The 18578-nt window shown below is 48.0% G+C and overlaps 1 protein-coding gene across 1 annotated transcript in view; it reads right to left on the reverse strand.

The window, feature by feature from the left end:
* Window positions 1-622: 622 nt before the first annotated feature.
* The window catches only part of NRBF2 (nuclear receptor binding factor 2), a 34051-nt gene continuing 16095 nt past the window's right edge, over window positions 623-18578 (reverse strand). Inside the window, exons 2-4 of the mRNA XM_075352339.1 lie at window positions 13941-14025; window positions 3913-3953; window positions 623-2129 (exon numbers count right to left, since the gene is read on the reverse strand). Coding sequence (XP_075208454.1) covers window positions 1386-2129; window positions 3913-3953; window positions 13941-14025 — 870 coding nt within the window. The 3' untranslated portion in view covers window positions 623-1385. The remainder of the gene's footprint in view (window positions 2130-3912; window positions 3954-13940; window positions 14026-18578) is intronic.

Consider the following 18578-nt stretch of genomic DNA (forward strand, 5'->3'; position numbering starts at 1 on the left):
CTTTAACCTGCAGACTCCTCCAGCTCACCTCCTTTAACCTGCAGACTCCTCCAGCTCACCTCCTTTAACCTGCGGACTCCTCCAGCTGACCTCCTTTAACCTACAGACTCCTCCAGCTCACCTCCTTTAACCTGCAGACTCCTCCAGCTCACCTCCTTTAACCTGCGGACTCCTCCAGCTCACCTCCTTTAACCTGCGGACTCCTCCAGCTCACCTCCTTTAACCTGCGGACTCCTCCGGCTCACCTCCTTGAACCTGCGGACTCCTCCGGCTCACCTCCTTTAACCTGCGGACTCCTCCGGCTCACCTCCTTTCCATCAGTGCCCATATTTTTTTGCCAGACAATAGCGTAGTCTTAAATAATGGACACTGCAGAGAAGTCATATTTTGGAACATAACTGAATACTATGTTTTGGCTCCTGCAATGGAGTGCTTAATGGTGCAAGTAACGTGAGGTGAACCCACCCTTACTGCAATAATCTCTGCTAATCCCTTATTCTCAGCAGTAAGATTTATTTTAATCTGTCCACCTTATTACCTGGCTCTTGTTGGCAGCTACACGTTATCAACTATGAAGGCCTTTCCCTGCAGCCGCTGCACGTTACACAGAATCTGCAGACACTCCAGATATAAACACTCTTTATTATAGTCAATCAAATTCTGCCATTCAGCATATCTTGCGCCCATGCACTGTTATATTGAGATACTGATATCTTTTCAGTAAGTATTTGTGAACAATGCATAACCACATACTATAATATACAGCAAAGTTACGATGCACCCTGATTTTTTTTTCAATTTTGTAAACTGATTATTTAGAAATATCATGTAATTTGGTTCCAGAACAGAAAAAAATAAATCTACATGTGTCACTGTTGGTTTGAGGTTAAGATCTAGGAGTGCAGTGTGGCACGAGCAGAGTCGTGTGTCCGCTGTACACACGTGATTTCTGAGTTTACAAAATCTGTGCATCCCAAAACGCGTACATTCTGACCGCATGACAGAAAGCGTGTGCGGAGAATACAGAGGTTCTGCTATCACAGATAATAGACGTTCTGCATTGTTGTTCGAGAATTCTGTATATAACTTATATATCACTTTCGGTAAAGTTGCTTTAAAAGTTCCTCCAGTCATTTGGTTTGGATTAAAAAACAAGAAAAAGTAGTATTGTTTCACGAGCTCGCTCCTCACTCTTCAGTGGGCATTTCTTTTTCGATCTATTCCATCTAGGGACTGATTTTATATTTCACAGTGACATGTCTACCGATGTACTGAAGTTCTCCACCGTCTATGGTAAACTCTGGCAAAGGCGCAGAAGCCCTTCCAATATTGCTTCCAAGATGGTCTTCCCTTGTGATTGTCCTCAGATTTAGTCAGTCACATCCCTAGCTGTCCATAAGTCCTTTAAACTCTGTGATTTGCGATTGTATATCCTCTGGGAGCTCGAGGGGAGGAAGATCTGGTAAGGGAATGTCTAGAGGAGGAAGATTAGGTATAGGAATGTCCTTCACCTTCCCAGTATTTGCTACAAAATTCTGCCAAGTAGACGAGGGGTTTGGAGAACTTGGAGTCGGTTGCTGCAGACTCCACAGCTCAGACTTCTCCACAAAATCGGTGTCCATGTCCAACTCCTTCTCTGGATTCTGCTGTAGTCTTGCCACCTCTGCCCGAAGCTTCCGGTTCTCTTTTTTCAGTTTTTCATTTTCGGCCAAGAGGGTGTCCACCAGTAGGTTTAGCTCTTTAATCTTGGTGGCCTGCTCCTCCAGTTTAGTTTTGTCATCTTTAGGAACTCGATTTGCCCTGAAAGGTTCCAGTGGTTCCTTCCTCTTCTGCAGCAGATATAGTAGTGAGTCTGGTTCTCGGTCAAGGACACTGTGGATTTCCTGTAAAGACTTCCCTGGGTTAGAACTGGTTTTCTGGCCTGCAGAAACAAGTGCATTTTGGCTGTCAGTGTCATCTGCAGATGATCTGCATGACGTCTGGAGATGCGCAGTAAACTCCTTTTCCGCAGCTATTGCTTTTTGTTGAGCACGGAGTTTGTCTTCTCGTTTGGCTCTTTTCAATCTTTCCTGAATTAAGAGCTGTTGCTTTATATGACTCTCCCGCTGTAGCTCCAATGACAGCTGAGCCTGGAGCAGAAAACACATGTAGACAAGGTTTAAATCAATGTAGCCGTCAACAAGAACATAATCAATGCCCCAAACTCTTACTGGAAAAACATTATAGCCAAAGCCACAATCACACTTACAAGCTTTTTTTTGACACAAAGGTCATGTAACTGTTTATTCAGACGTTTTTAGCCTATGAGCCCAAACAACAAGGTTTCCATTCACTGACAAGAAACAAATCTTAAAAGTAAAGTACCTGTTGTCTAGATCACGGGCACGTTCAATCAGTTCAAACCAGCAGCACGGTGGCACCATTGACCCGAGCTGTGAGCTCTCCGATGCTGCAAGCACAGGCAAACATGCTTCTGCAGCAGTAAGCAGCCAGCTTTAGAGCAGCTCTTAAGGGCCCCGTCACACTAAGCAACATCGCTAGCAACATCGCTGCTAACGAACAACTTTTGTGACGTTGCTAGCGATGTTGCTGTGTGTGACATCCAGCAACAACCTGGCCCCTGCTGTGAGGTCGTTGGTTGTTGCTGAATGTCCTGGGCCATTTTTTAGTTGTTGTTCTCCCGCTGTGCAGCACAGATCGCTGTGCGTGACAGCGAGACAGCAACAACTGAATGTGCAGGCAGCAGGAGCCGGCTTCTGCGGACGCTGGTAACCACGGTAAACATCAGGTAACCAAGAAGCCCTGTCCTTGGTTACCCGATATTTACCTTTGTTACCAGCCTCCTCCGCTCTCACTGTCAGTGCCGGCTCCTGCTTCTTGCACGTGTAGCAGAGTACACATGGGTAATTAACCCCATGTGTACTGTAGCTAGGAGAGCAAGGATCCAGCGCTAAGCATTGTGTGCTGCTCCCTGCTCTGTGCACATGTAGCTGCAGTACACATTGGGTAATTAACCCGATGTGTGCTGTAATTAGGAGAGCAGGGAGCCAGCGCTAAGCGGTGTGCGCTGCTCCCTGCACATGTAGCTGCGTGCGCTGGCAACCAAGGTAAATATCGGGTTGGTTACCCGATATTTACCTTAGTTACCAAGCGCAGCATCTTCCATGCGGCGCTGCTGGCTGGGGGCTGGGACACTGGTTGCTGGTGAGATCTGCCTGTTTGACAGCTCACCAGCAACTCGTGTAGCCACGCTCCAGCGATCCCTGCCAGGTCAGGTTGCTGGTGGGATCGCTGGAGCGTCGCTTAGTGTGACATCTCACCAGCGACCTCCTAGCAACTTACCAGCGATCCCTATCAGGTCGGATCATTGTTGGGATCGCTGGTAAGTTGTTTAGTGTGACTGGACCTTTACAAGCTTTATAGCATAAAGCTTGTTAGTGCTTTGCTCCTTGCCTACAATGTAAATTGCAAAAGGGTTTATTTTATTAGCAGTTTGCAATTTTGCCATTTAAGGCAAAACAACAACCATTATTAGATTTACATGAATCTCAATATTCCCTTTAGGTATAATTAAGATGGATTTAGACTTTCTAAAATGTAGTAATTCGTCATTAAAGAGCATGGTGGCTCAGTGGTTATCACTGCAGTCTTGCAGCACTGGAGTCCTGGGTTCGAATCCCACCAAGGACAACATCTGCAAGGAGTTTGTATGTTCTCCCCGTGTTTGCGTGGGGTTTCTCCGGATTCTCCGGTTTCCTCCAACACTCCAAGGACATACAGATAGGGAATTTAGATTGTGAGTCCCAATGGGACAGTGTGCCTGATGTATGTAAGGTGCTGCGGAATATGTTAGCGCTATATAAAAATAAAGATTTTTTTTTTTTTTTTATGACGGCTACTATGCCATCTTACCTGCTCAGACTGTGTCAACCGTTTGGCTTCCAAGAGGTAGGCTGTAATAAAGAAAGCAGAATATGTGAGCAAGGCCGCGCTGTGTGGACATGTAATGACATTTAAGACAATCAGACTGGACCCACAGAACCTGGCAATACAGATTTCCCATCCATATTGAGGTTCTTGTAGGATTACTCATAAGCTTCCTTCGGCAGGATCCACTCTCCTTTACTCCATTGTCATTGGGTGTACAATATGTAAATAGAATATCAACATCATCGTTTTTTCATAAAATTAAAAGTTAATAAAAATAGTGGTTTGAAAAAAGAAAAAAAAAAAAAAAAACCAAAAAAAAAAAAAACCAAACAATTTAGACCAATCTGAAACCATCTCAGATTCTGCCCTACTATAGAAAACACACAACTAGATGGCCGTCAGTCAAACGATTGTTCGGTTGATCGCTTTTCTGACCGCCGTCTCAGCCACTCTCCTACACACAGAAGTACTATTATGTTCTACATGAGGGAGATGTAGAGAGAACATAAGAATTGGCAATCCAAAATCGACCATGTGGTTACTTCTCTTCTCCAACAGGCACCTGTCCGGGGCCCGTATACACATTCTGTTGGTGGAACCTGTCAATATTGAAGGGTTTGGCCAACCTATGTTGGCTTAAAGGGAATCTGTCACAAGATTTTTGCTCCCCCATCTGATAGCAGCATAATCTAGAGACAGAGACCCTGATTCTAGCGATGTGTCACATAATGAGCTGTTTCCTGTCAATTTGATAAAAAAGAGAATTTTGTTTACTTACCGTAAATTATTTTTCTTATAGTTCCGTATTGGGAGACCCAGACCATGGGTGTTTAGCTTCTACCTCCGGAGGACACACAAAGTACTACACTTAAAAGTGTAGCTCCTCCCCCTGAGCTTATACACCCCCTGGTGAGCAGACCCAGCCAGTTTAGTGCAAAAGCTGAAGGAGAATAGCCACCCACAAGTAGAACAGAGCAAAAGCCGGAACAACCGGAGACTCTGTCCACAACAACAGCCGGTGATAACACGCGGAACAAGAAAATTGCCAACAGGCAACAGGGAGGGTGCTGGGTCTCCCAATATGGAACTATAAGAAAAAGAATTTACGGTAAGTAAACAAAATTCTCTTTTTCTTTATCGTTCCTTTGGGAGACCCAGACCATGGGACGTTCCAAAGCAGTGCCTGGGTGGGAATAAACCGAAAAAAAGGCAAGAAGTAGGCAGAACCTAACTTCACAAATGGGCGACAGCCGCCTGAAGGATGTGTCTGCCCAAGTTCGCATCTGCCGAAGCAAGAGCATGCACTTGGTAGTGCTTCGAAAAGGTATGCAGGCTAGTCCAAGTGGCAGCCTGACAGACTTGTTGAGCCGTAGCCTGGTGCCTGAAAGCCCAAGAGGCACCAACAGCTCTGGTCGAATGTGCCTTGATCCCCGGCGGGGGAGGCACCTGAGAACTCTGGTAGGCGTCCGAAATGGTCGATCTAATCCAACGGGCCAAGGTCGGCTTAGAAGTAGAGAGGACCTTGCGCCGACCTGTGGTTAGCACAAAGAGAGAAGTGCACCGCCTAAGAGCAGCGGTGCGAGACACATAGATCCGGAGCGCACGCACCAGATCCAGAGTATGCAGCGCTTTTTCAAAGCGATGAACAGGAGCCGGACAAAAGGAAGGTAGGGTAATGTCCTGGTTAAGGTGGAAAGGAGAGACCACCTTAGGAAGAAAATCCGGAGTCGGGCGGAGAACCACCTTGTCTTGATGAAAAACTAAAAAAGGAGACTCCGAAGAGAGCGCGGCCAAATCAGAGACTCTCCTGAGGGACGTTATGGCCACCAGAAAAATCACTTTCTGTGAAAGACGATGCAAAGAGACCTCCCTAAGAGGCTCAAAGGGGGGTTTCTGCAAAACCGTGAGAACTACATTAAGGTCCCAGGGATCCAAGGGCCACCGGTAAGGCGGAATGATGTGAGACGCGCCTTGCGTGAAGGTGCGGACCTGAGCCAGCCGAGCGAGACGCCGCTGGAACAGAACTGACAGAGCTGAGACTTGTCCCTTGAGAGAGCTGAGGGACAGTCCTAGCTGCAGACCGGACTGTAGAAAAGACAGAAGGGTCGGCAAGGAGAATGGCCAAGGAGGATGGTCAGTAGAGTGACACCAGGACAGGAAAATTTTCCAAGTCCTGTGATAGATCTTAGCGGAGGAAGACTTACGGGCCCGAGTCATAGTGGAGATGACTTCAGGAGGGATACCAGAAGTCGTCAAGATCCAGGACTCAAGAGCCACGCCGTCAATTTGAGAGCCGCGGAATTCAGGCGGAAAAACGGACCTTGTGAGAGTAGGTTTGGACGGTCCGGGAGATGCCACGGCATCTCTATGGACAAATGGAGCAGGTCTGGATACCAAGCTCGCCTGGGCCAGTCCGGTGCAATGAGGATGACTCGACAGCCCTCCATTTTGATCTTGCGCAGAACTCTGGGCAAGAGAGCTAGAGGGGGAAACACGTAGGACAGACGAAACTGGGACCAGTCTTGAACCAGTGCGTCCGCGGCGAATGCCTGAGGGTCGTGGGAGCGAGCCATGTAAACGGGAACCTTGTTGTTGTGACGGGATGCCATTAGGTCCACGTCCGGAGTGCCCCATTTGCGGCAGATTGACTGAAACACTGCCGGGTGCAGGGACCACTCGCCACCGTCCACGGTTTGACGGCTGAGATAATCTGCCTCCCAGTTTTCCACGCCTGGGATGTGGACTGCGGATATGGTGGACTTGGAGTCCTCCGCCCATTGAAGGATGCGTTGTACTTCCAACATCGCCAGGCGGCTGCGTGTCCCGCCTTGGTGATTGATGTAGGCAACCGCTGTCGCGTTGTCTGACTGGACTCGAATGTGCCTGCCCGCCAACAGGTGGTGAAAGGTTGGAAAGCTAGAAGCACGGCTCTGGTTTCCAGCACATTGATTGAAAGGGCTGACTCGGACGGAGTCCAAGTGCCCTGCGCTCTGTGGTGGAGATATACCGCTCCCCAGCCGGATAGACTGGCATCCGTGGTGAGAATCACCCAGGACGGGGCCAGGAAGGAGCGCCCCTGGGACAGGGAGAGGGGCCGAAGCCACCACTGAAGAGAGCTCCTGGTTTGTGGCGACAGAGCCACTAACCTGTGTAAGGAGGAAGGCTGCTTGTCCCAACAGCGGAGAATGTCCAGCTGCAGGGGGCGCAGATGGAACTGGGCAAAGGGAACAGCCTCCATGGACGCCACCATTTGACCCAGCACCTGCATCAGACACCTGAGGGTATAACGGCGGGGCCTCAGCAGAGAGCGCACCGCTAGCTGGAGGGACTGCTGTTTGATTAAGGGCAACTTCACAAGTGCCGTCAAGGTCTCGAACTGCATCCCTAGGTGCGTCAGACTCTGGGTCGGAGTCAGATTGGATTTGGGCAGATTGACCAGCCACCCGAATTGAGCTAGAGTGGAGAGAGTGAGCGACACACTCCGCTGACAGTCTGCGCTGGATGAAGCCTTGACTAGAAGGTCGTCCAGGTAAGGAATCACTGCCAACCCCTGGAGGTGCAGAACTGCAATCACTGCTGCCATGACCTTGGTGAATACCCGAGGGGCCGTGGCCAACCCGAAGGGGAGAGCCACGAATTGGAAGTGATCTTCTCCTACTGCAAAACGTAGTCAACGCTGGTGTGACACTGCAATTGGCACATGCAGATAGGCATCTCTGATGTCGATGGATGCCAGGAAATCCCCTTGGGATAGAGGCAATGACCAATCGCAGAGACTCCATGCGAAAGCGCCGCACCTGAACATGCTTGTTGAGAAGCTTCAGATCCAGGATGGGCCGGAAGGTACCGTCCTCTTTGGGAACTAGGAAGAGATTTGAGTAGAAACCTCTGAACCGTTCCCGGGCGGGAACTGGTACAATTACTCCGTTTGCCTGCAAGGATGCCACGGCCTGTGAGAAGGCGGCGGCCTTGGAGCAGGGGGGAGTTGAGAGAAAAAAATCTGTTTGGCGGACTGGAAGAGAATTCTATCCTGTAGCCGTGGGAGATGATATCTCTCACCCACTGATCGGAGACGTGTTGAAACCAAGCGTCGCCAATGTGGGAGAGCCTGCCACCGACTAAGGACGTTGCTGGGGCGGGCAGATAGTCACGAGGAGGCTGCCTTAGTGGCAGCAGCTCCTGCGGTCTTCTGTGGACGCGCTTTTGTGCGCCAGTTGGATATCTGGTCCTTGGCTGAGTTAGCGGACGAGGCCGAGGGCTTAGAGGACGACCAGTTGGAGGAACGAAAGGAGCGAAACCTCGACTGATTCCTACCCTGGAAAGGTTTCCTGGCTTTAGTTTGAGGCATTGAAGTACTCTTCCCGCCAGTAGCTTCCTTAATAATTTCCTCCAGCTGTTCGGAGAACAGCCGGGACCCAGCAAAGGGGAGCCCAGCAAGGTACTTCTTTGAAGAAGCATCTGCCTTCCACTCTCAAAGCCACAAGATTCTGCGGATAGCGAGGGAATTAGCCGAAGCCACCGCAGTGCGGTGAGAAGCCTCCAGCATGGCAGACATGGCATAGGATGAAAAGGCCGAAGCTTGGGAAGTTAAGGCATCCATTTCGGGCATAGATTCCCTGGTGAGGGAATGCATCTCCTCTAGAGAAGCAGAGATGACCTTGAGAGCCCACACTGCTGCAAAAGTCGGAGAAAACGCGGCCCCCGCCGCTTCATACACGGATTTGGCCAGAAGGTCAATCTGGCGGTCAGTGGAATCCTTAAGGGAAGTGCCATCAGCCACCGACACAACGGTCCGGGCTGCAAGCCTAGACACCGGAGGGTCTACCTTTGGGGACTGAGCCCACTCCTTGACCACCTCTGGTGGAAAGGGAAAACGGTCATCAGAACCACGCTTTGGGAAGCGCTTGTCAGGACAGGCCCTGGGCTTGGTCACAGCGGCCTGGAGTGGTTAAAGAACACACTCTTTGCTCTCTTAGGCAAGGTAAACTGATGCTTTTCTGCCAGAGAGGGTTGCTCCTCTGATACTGGCGGATTGAGATCCAGTACAGAATTAATAGAAGCAATCAAGTCACTAAGGTCTGAGTCACCCTCGGACAGATCAATGGGGCACGTGGAGTTAGCCTCCGAGCCCCCTGTAAAGGCATCCTCCTCATCCAGCGAGTCAGCTCTGGAATCAGAGCCACGGGAGGAGGGAGAGGGAACCCTGCGTCTCTTCTTAGGAGGACGGGGTCTGGGCCCTGATGATGAATCCTCTGTGAGCTCCGGTCCTGAGAGAGCCCTAGCAGCAGAGGCACCCTGTGAGGGGGGCTGATGCATATTCAGCAAAGTCCTGGACAGAAGTCCCATGGACTCAGCAAAAGACTGGGAGATAGACCTAGAAAAGGATTCTACCCAAGCCGGGGGTTCAGCCACAGGAGCAAGAGCAGCCTGAGACCACTGGGGGTGAGACTCCAGGCTGTGGCACCGCCAAGTTAGAGCAGGCATCACAATGTGGGAAGGTGCTCGGTTCAGGCAGCAGGAGCTTACATGCAGCGCATACAGCATAAAGCTTTGGGGCCTTGCTCCTCGTGTGAGACATGCTGCTGGAGTGGGGGCTCTGCCAGAGAATGAACCCCAGAGAGTATATACAGAGGTCCACAACCGGAGACCGGTTGTGGCTTACCAGACCGCTGGAGCGGTGTTGTGTGCCCTCCAGATCCCGAAGCCCGGACCCCCAAGCACAGCACCTCAGCAGAGATGCTGCAGACCAGCGCTGCAATGACTGATCGCAGAGAGAACGCTGAGAAAATGGCCGCCGGAGCGAAGAGAGGGGGCGGGACTTGCTTGCGGAGCGGGATCTGAAGGGCCATAGAGACCTACAGGGGAGGAGACACGCACAGCAGTGGGGAGTGTCTCTCCCCTGTACAGAACGGCCGCCGGGAAGAGCCGAGCCTGTCCCTCTGCATGAGTGACATGCGAGGGCAGTGAAACAGAAACTAGGCCTCCGGCGAAGCCGGGGCCTAAATTTGAGCGGCGCGGCCGACGCGCAGGCACCATCGGCGCTGTTCTCAGGCGACAGCTAGAGAACCCGCCGGAAATGTCAGTAAACACAATAAGCACACTCTCCCCCATCAATAAAGTACAGGGACCCCGAAATCTAAACGTCTCAGGTACTTAACTGCTGAGACGCAGGGCCAAGTCCCTGGGGATGAGTGCTCCGGTCCAGCAGGGTCCTGAAGGGCTGCGGATGGAGACCGGTGTCCTGCCAAGCATGGAGACCGTGCTGGCTCCCACTTCAAGCCAGAGCCCAGAAGGGATGGTGAAGGAGCACGGCATGTAAAGGCTCCAGCCTAGGAATCAACCTTACAACACCGCCGACACAGTGGGGTGAGAAGGGTCATGCCTGGGATCCAGACGTGGACCCCACTCTTCAATCTCGTTCCAAAAGGAAAAAATCATATGAGAATGCATGTGTGGATGTATGCCTCCCGAACACAAAGCGATAAACTGGCTGGGTCTGCTCACCAGGGGGTGTATAAGCTCAGGGGGAGGAGCTACACTTTTAAGTGTAGTACTTTGTGTGTCCTCCGAAGGTAGAAGCTAAACACCCATGGTCTGGGTCTCCCAAAGGAACGATAAAGAAATCAATGTTTTCTCTGCTACAGTTATACAGAGATCATGAATATGCTGGACTACCTGCAGCATGCCAAATAGTCCTGTAATGATAATTGACTGCTGATTAATCAGTGATTTTATCAAAACTACACTAAGCAGCCCAGTAAGTGACAAATTGCTAGAATCAGGATCTCTGCCCCTACGTTATGCTTCTCTTTGATTAGGTGGCAAAAGCCTAGTGACAGATTCCCTTTAAAGGGAACCGGTCATCAGAAATTTAGCTATAAAGCTAAAAGTTCCCCCCTCTGCAGCTCCTGGGCTGCATTCTAGGAAGCTTCCTATAGTTCTTGTGGCCACTTTTATACCAAAATAAACACTTTGTAAACTTGTACCTTTTCTTATGCAAATTTCGTAAATCTTCCATGGGGGCGGGCTGCCTGGGGTCCGTTGCTGTCCTCCTGCCGATTTACGCCGCCCCCAAATGCTGAATTTCAAAGCTCAGGACGCCGCCCCTGGGTGCCCGTGGTCCCGCGCATGCACTGTTCCACTGTAGCGGTGCCGTGCACTGTGTGCACGTGTGACCGCTGGTGACGCGCTCGCTGGCCAGGTGACCGGACGTCACCTCTTTCCCATCCTGCTCAGCAGCAGGTGACGTCCGGTCATCTGGCCAGCTTGCGCAGAACGCTGGAGTAATAGGGGAAAGTGCGGTCACGAGGTTATGGGCGGCACTTGCTGATGACACTCACAGCGCCGCCCATAACCTCGTGCCCGCGCAAAGCGTCACCAGCGGTCACACGTGCACACAGTGCACGGCACCGCTACAGTGGAACAGCGCATGCGCGGGACCACGGGCACCCAGGGGCGGCGTCCTAAGCTTTGAAATTCAGCATTTGGGGGCGGCGTAAATCGGCAGGATGACAGCAACGGACCCCAGGCAGCCCGCCCCCATGGAAGATTTACGAAATTTGCATAAGAAAAAGGTACAAGTTTACAAAGTGTTTATTTTGGTATAAAAGTGGCCACAAGAACTATAGGAAGCTTCCTAGAATGCAGCCCAGGAGCTGCAGAGGGGGGAACTTTTAGCTTTATAGCTAAATTTCTAATGACAGGTTCACTTTAAGGCTGGGTCCACATTGCTGTGCTAAAATTTGGGTTAGTCAGATTCAAACAACTGTTTTTGTTTGCTCTTCCGTGGTATTATCAGACCATGTCCCTGTACGGTCAGACACAGCCATTACACAGTACATAGAAGTGGTACATCTACAAGATCTCAGAACAGCAACATTTTAATTTTTTTTAAACACATTCAAATGTGGAACCTATTATTATTCCAAGATCTATTAGTTTTTGGGAAAACAGCTTTAAATTAAATAACTCAGGATTACAGATTATTTAATCCCTTGTGATGATTCAGTGAGGTGGGTGTGCGTCTTCCTATTTTCTTAGCTGACCTTTTTGAGCCTGGGTGTGAAATTATGGGGCCTGTCAGGAATTCTCCTTTATATGAGCTTTTTCCTGGGTCTTCAGTCGCATTTTGCTTCCGATACCGACCCTCCATTGTACAATACTGAGAAGATGTAACATAACCCTGACACCGGTTACCTCAGGGAATTTTCCATGACTTTTGCCAAAGTGAAACCATGATATAATGATGTGCAAAACCTGCAAATTTATTTAATAAGAAAATAGGAAACAAGTTCACGTGATGGGTTTTATTGGAAAATTATTCCAGTAAACTTGTAGGAAAAGTGTGATTATTTCCCACAGCTTAGGACATGATCACTAGAGTTACAGATTAACACGAACAGCCACGTCTGGTTTTGAATCCACAGTTTACAGGTTGTCAACAGGCCGTAGACGTTCAATGGCCATTGACCCATTTGTCTGACAATGATCCCTCCCAAACGTCTGAGCGTGCGGGTGTTCTGAATGGGAAGAGTGGGGTAAACAGGCGTGTTAGGATGGGGGGCGGCAAACTGAGCAATTGCCCAAGGAACCCGTCCCCAAAGGGAAAAATGCATATCCACTAATAAAGGCACCACGCTTGAGAAAGGTTCCAGGAGGAAGTGAAAATCTGCTATTTTCAAAAGCACCAATAAAGGCAAAAAAAAACTAGGTTTTTTTTTTCCCTTGAGGCCCTGTGCACACATTGTGGTTTTTTAACATGGTTTTTGCTGCAGAAAAGGTGTGATTTTTGTTCCTAACCTTGCTGCAGTCCTTCCCCAGCAAAACCTATGGAAAAAAAATGCTGTGCGCACACTGCGTTTTTTTTTCCTCTAGGTTTTGCTGCAGAATTTCGGTAACAAAAAGAATGAGCATGTCACTTCTTTTCTGCAGGTACCTACGTTTTTTGCCATAGAACAACTGCGGCAATACCACGGGCGCGGTATTCTGCCAGAGGGTGCAGAGTTTTCTTAAGAAAAAGTTATTTCCCAGTGCGCACCGGGTCTTAGTCTGTATATTGTATATACATCCTGTAATCTCCGTGGTGCAATATATATAATATACTGCACCTCAGAAATCACAGACATAGACATGTTAATGCTGTAAAAGATGGAAAATAACATTTTCAAGATATCTCGATTCAGTCGGTATTGAGTATGAGCACCACGTGCAGAAATCCCCACACACCTCTTGGTGGCTACTATTAATGGAGGTCTGAGGAGTGTTCTGCTGCGCTGAATGCACTAGGCACGCAAATCATTAAAGATCCGCTACCGGCAGCTTCCATTGAAATTCCCGACCAATGACGTCCCTGATGTGCTCGATGGGAGACGAGTCCAGTGATTCTGCAGGACATGGTAGTACGATGAGGCCTCGTAGGCTGCTCACACTAGCACGAGCAACATGCGGCCGCCTGGTGTTGTCCTGTTAATCATTGTTATTGGCAGCACCTTGCCCCCAGTAACCAGGTGATATCCTGCTGATAACATGGTATTACAAAATGATCGCATTAGTTACTGACCTGTCCCCATCATTGTTCGTCGTTCTGTGTGAACAGTCCAATAAAGGACCAACAATCAACATGAATGCAGTCAATCAGGACTCATCTAGATAGACATCTTTCTGTGTGATGGTGGACTACCTTAGAATTTGGGCCCCCCCCCCCTTTTAAGTTGGCTCAGTTACTCACTTTGTCTACAACCGCCCTGGCAGTTGCCGGACACCTTTAGGAGCAGCTTATCTTCCACTAAAACAAACCACTTGGGCACGGTAAAACCAACCAGCTCATCACTAACCACCAGTCCTTTATTTTTCTCCTACATCTTCAATCGGGGAGGATCGGGGCCCCTCTAATGTGCGCTGAGGATGGCTACCTACTCTTTAGCGCAGTAAACACTGTAGAATTGTCTTTATGTTCCCAAAATCAGTATAAATTACAATATATGTGGATTAATAGACCGTACAGAACATACCGGCAGCTTTCCTGTGACATGCAATAGCCTCTTCATATTTTCCTGTGGCCAGAAACCTGTCGGCTTTTCGGCTTTGCTGATGTGCCTGTGAACCAGAAGAAATGATTGGATGATTAATAACTTGCTGCATGAAAAAGCAGGCCATTTACTATAAAACTAGATGCTTTTCTCCATGGGCAGAAGATACAGTCATATGAAAATGTTTGGGCACCCCTATTAATGTTAACCTTTTTTCTTTATAACAATTTGGGTTTTTGCAATATCTATTTCAGTTTCATATATCTAATAACTGATGGACTGAGTAATATTTCTGGATTGAAATGAGGTTTATTGTACAAACAGAAAATGTGCAATCCGCATTTAGACACAATTTGACCGGTGCAAAAGTATGGGCACCCTTATCAATTTCTTGATTTGAACACTCCTAACTACTTTTTACTAACTTACTAAACCACTAAATTAGTTTTGTAACCTCATTGAGCTTTGAACTTCATAGACAGGTGTATCCAATCATGAGAAAAGTATTTAAGGTGGCCACTTGCAAGTTGTTCTCCTATTTGAATCTCCTATGAAGAGTGGCATCATGGGCTCCTCAAAACAACTCTCAAATGATCTGAAAACAAAGATTATTCAACATAGCTGTTCAGGGGAAGGATACAAAAAGTTGTCTCAGAGATTTAAACTGTCAGTTTCCACTGTGAGGAACATAGTAAGGAAATGGAAGAACACAGGTACAGTTCTTGTTAAGCCCAGAAGTGGCAGGCCAAGAAAAATATCAGAAAGGCAGAGAAGAAGAATGGTGAGAACAGTCAAGGACAATCCACAGACCACCTCCAAAGACCTGCAGCATCATCTTGCTGCAGATGGTGTTAATGTACATCGGTCAACAATACAGTGCACTTTGCACAAGGAGAAGCTGTATGGGAGAGTGATGCGAAAGAAGCCGTTTCTGCAAGCATGCCACAAACAGAGTCGCCTGAGGTATGCAAAAGCACATTTGTACAAGCCAGTTACATTTTGGAAGAAGGTCCTGTGGACTGATGAAACAAAGATTGAGTTGTTTGGACGCACAAAAAGGCATTATGCATGGAGGCAAAATAACACGGCATTCCAAGAAAAGCACTTGCTACCCACAGTAAAATTTGGTGGAGGTTCCATCATGCTTTGGGGCTGTGTGGCCAATGCCGGCACCGGGAATCTTTTTAAAGTTAAGGGTCGCATGGATTCAACTCAGTATCAGCAGATTCTTGACAATAATGTGCAAAAATCAGTGACGAAGTTGAAGTTACGCAGGGGATGGATATTTCAACAAGACAATGATCCAAAACACCGCTCCAAATCTACTCAGGCATTCATGCAGAGGAACAATTACAATGTTCTGGAATGGCCATCCCAGTCCCCAGACCTGAATATCATTGAACATCTGTGGGATGAATTGAAGCGTGCTGTCCATGCTCGGCGACCATCAAACTTAACTGAACTGGAATTGTTTTGTAAACAGGAATGGTCAAATATACCTTCATCCAGGATCCAGGAACTCATTAAAAGCTACAGGAAGCGACTAGAGGCTGTTATTTTTGCAAAAGGAGGATCTACAAAATATTAATGTCACTTTTATGTTGAGGTGCCCATACTTTTGCACTGGTCAAATTTTGTTTAAATGCGGATTGCACATTTTCTGTTAGTACAATAAACCTCATTTCAATCCAGAAATATTACCAAGTCCATCAGTTATTAGATATATGAAACTGAAATAGCTGTTGCAAAAACCCAAATTGTTATAAAGAAAAAAGGTTAACATTAATAGGGGTGCCCAAACTTTTTCATATGACTGTATAACACTTCTACAGGTATTGTCTTGTAACATAGTGCCTGGTTCCTCAGATATGTATGATCAGGTACATTCCAGGAGGGACATGCTCGCAATTGACCGATTGTTTGCGGCCCCCATTAGCTGTTCATGCAAAACACAATATTAAAAGGGGTTTTCCACTTTCAGAAAACATGACCCTAAATGCTGTAAAATACGCAAAACAACAAATACAGCAAGTACTCAGCCTGGCAGATCAAATTGCACATGCGCAGGAGCACAATGGAGGCCTCTCTGTGCGTCATGCACACAGGGCTGGGCCGGAGGACGCGATTGCACAAGATGGAGGAGGCGCTGGACCAAGGCCAGCAACACCCATTGGACCAGACTGCCCCTAGGTGAGTATTATTAGGGTGCGTGCCCACAATCAGTGTTTGCAGTGTTTTGAATGCAGGGTGTTTTCACTGCGTTCAACGTGCTGCGTTGTACAGTACAAGCACAGTGGACGGGATTTCTAGAAATCCCATGCCCACTGTGCGTCTACTGCCTGCAGCGAAAACTGATCTGCAGTGCAGCTTTACGAGCCGCAACCATGCCAATTCTTTGTTCGGAGTCGCAAGCGTCCTTTGTAGGGAGAACACAAAAGTGAGACCGCAGCGCCCTGAACCTTGATCGTGGACACAAGCAGCTGCAGTCTCCTGCGGAAGAGACTCGCGGCCCCCGCAGGTCATGATGCAGCGAGTCCTAATTGTGGGCACGTAACTTAAAGGTGTTGTTTTACATTATGCAGAGCGGCCTGGGCTCCTATATACAGTATTCTGGAAAGCTGTATATAAGGGATCACTGGTGGTGGCCACAGCTTACAAGGGAAAACCTGGTGACTGGTTCCCTTTCAGCTTTCGGGTTCAGTGTTTCTCTGCTTCAACCATTACCATTCAGCAGAACAGCCATCACAGCTGGTGAGATCTGCAGATACATCTGGGTAATTGGTAATAATGACAGGGAATTACAGATCGTTATAGCATGGCATTATAGTGAGGGCATCCTTCCAAAAGGCTTACGTGAGCAGATAAAGTTCTGGATGACATGATACGAGGGCAATGTGTTACATTTGTCTGGAGAATGCATAAATGATTAACCTTACCTAGCGTGACAGAAAGAAAACAAATGAGAAACAGCAGAAGAATGTCCTACACCTACACAGAGCAGGCGGAAAATGCGTCCACACCAACCCTCCGCCTGCAAAACATATGACACTTCCTGCAAATAAATAACCTATCCTTTATAGGCAGAACACAGTTTACTCCTGACGTCCATTATAATAGTTGTGAAAGATTCCCCCACCCCCACATTAATCCCAAGAATACAGAGAACATTCCCCTGTCCGAACCTCATAAGGGAGAAGGCAACGATCCCAGAGCTGAATGTCCTAATCGACTGTGTAGTGGTCTAGTGTCACAGAGGTGGACCGGTCATCACAAGCAGGACTGTCCCAGACGCCTACCTCCAGTGACCAGAAAGGACTGGCATGGTGAAATAATGCCAAATCTTTTTGTGTCATGGGGAGAGTCGGTGACTTTGGACGATGTTCATCTAATGTGGATGGTCACCCTTAATTTTTCAGCCCCAAATTCCACTTTTCCAGGTTTCTCCCATGCATGGCACCCTCATCTTCAACATGTAATAATGCCATGGTTCAACCTGCCAGCATTGAAACGATGTCTAGGTGGGGAAATTATTGAATGGGTCATCAATCAGACATGATTTTTGTTGACCATAGAGCGTAGAATTGGTGGAATTATTTTATAGGACCTGGTCCAGCAGTTGCGTCATTGGTTTGTGGCCGACGGACAATAGCCCTGAGCACCGACACCATCCGCAGCTCTTTTTGTTGATTTGCTGGCCTGGCGCAATGTCACATTTGCAGTTAGGCTGGGGCCACATGAGCACTACAATGAGTGCATCGCATGACCCTCGGCTTCCACTCTGCTGCGAGTATAAGCCGAGTGTCATGCCACTGTGATCCTGCGATCGCAGCACAGCCGGGGTGGAGAGGGAAGGAATAATCTCACTATCTCCTTCATTGTCAGCTGATGCATATATTGCACTGTACACCGCTGTAGTGGAGTGCTATGCGATGGTTCTCGCACACCTACAGTGCTGGCCAAAAGTATTGTCACCCCTGCAATTCTGTCAGAGAATACTCAGTTTCTTCTTGAAAATGATTGCAATCACAAATTCTTTGGTACTATTATCTTCATTTAATTTGTCTTCAATGAAAAAAATAAAAAAAAGTTGTCCAAGCCAAATTGGATATAATTCCACACCAAACATAAAAAAGGGGGTGGACAAAAGTATTGGCACGGTTTGAAAAATCCTGTGATGCTTCTCTAATTTGTGTAATTAGCAGCACCTGTAACTTACCTGTGGCACCTAACAGGTGTTGGCAATAACTAAATCATACTTGCAGCCAGTTGACATGGATTAAAGTTGACACAACCTCTGTCCTGTGTCCTTGTGTGTACCACATTGAGCATGGAGAAAAGAAAAAAGACCAAAGAACTGTCTGAGGACTTGAGAATCCAAACTGAGGAAGCATGAGCAATCTCAAGGCTACAAGTCCATCTCCAAAGACCTGAAAGTTCCTGTGTCTACGGTGCGTAGTGTCATCAAGAAGTTTAAAGCCATGGCACTGTGGCTAACCTCCCTAGATGTGGAAGGAAAGGAAAAATTGACGAGAGATTTCAACGCAAGATTGTGCGGATGGTGGCTAAAGAACCTTGACTAACATCCAAACAAGTTCAAGCTGCCCTGCAGTCCGAGGGTAC

This window comes from Anomaloglossus baeobatrachus, chromosome 5, assembly GCF_048569485.1.
Source record: "Anomaloglossus baeobatrachus isolate aAnoBae1 chromosome 5, aAnoBae1.hap1, whole genome shotgun sequence".
Classification (NCBI taxonomy): domain Eukaryota; kingdom Metazoa; phylum Chordata; class Amphibia; order Anura; family Aromobatidae; genus Anomaloglossus; species Anomaloglossus baeobatrachus.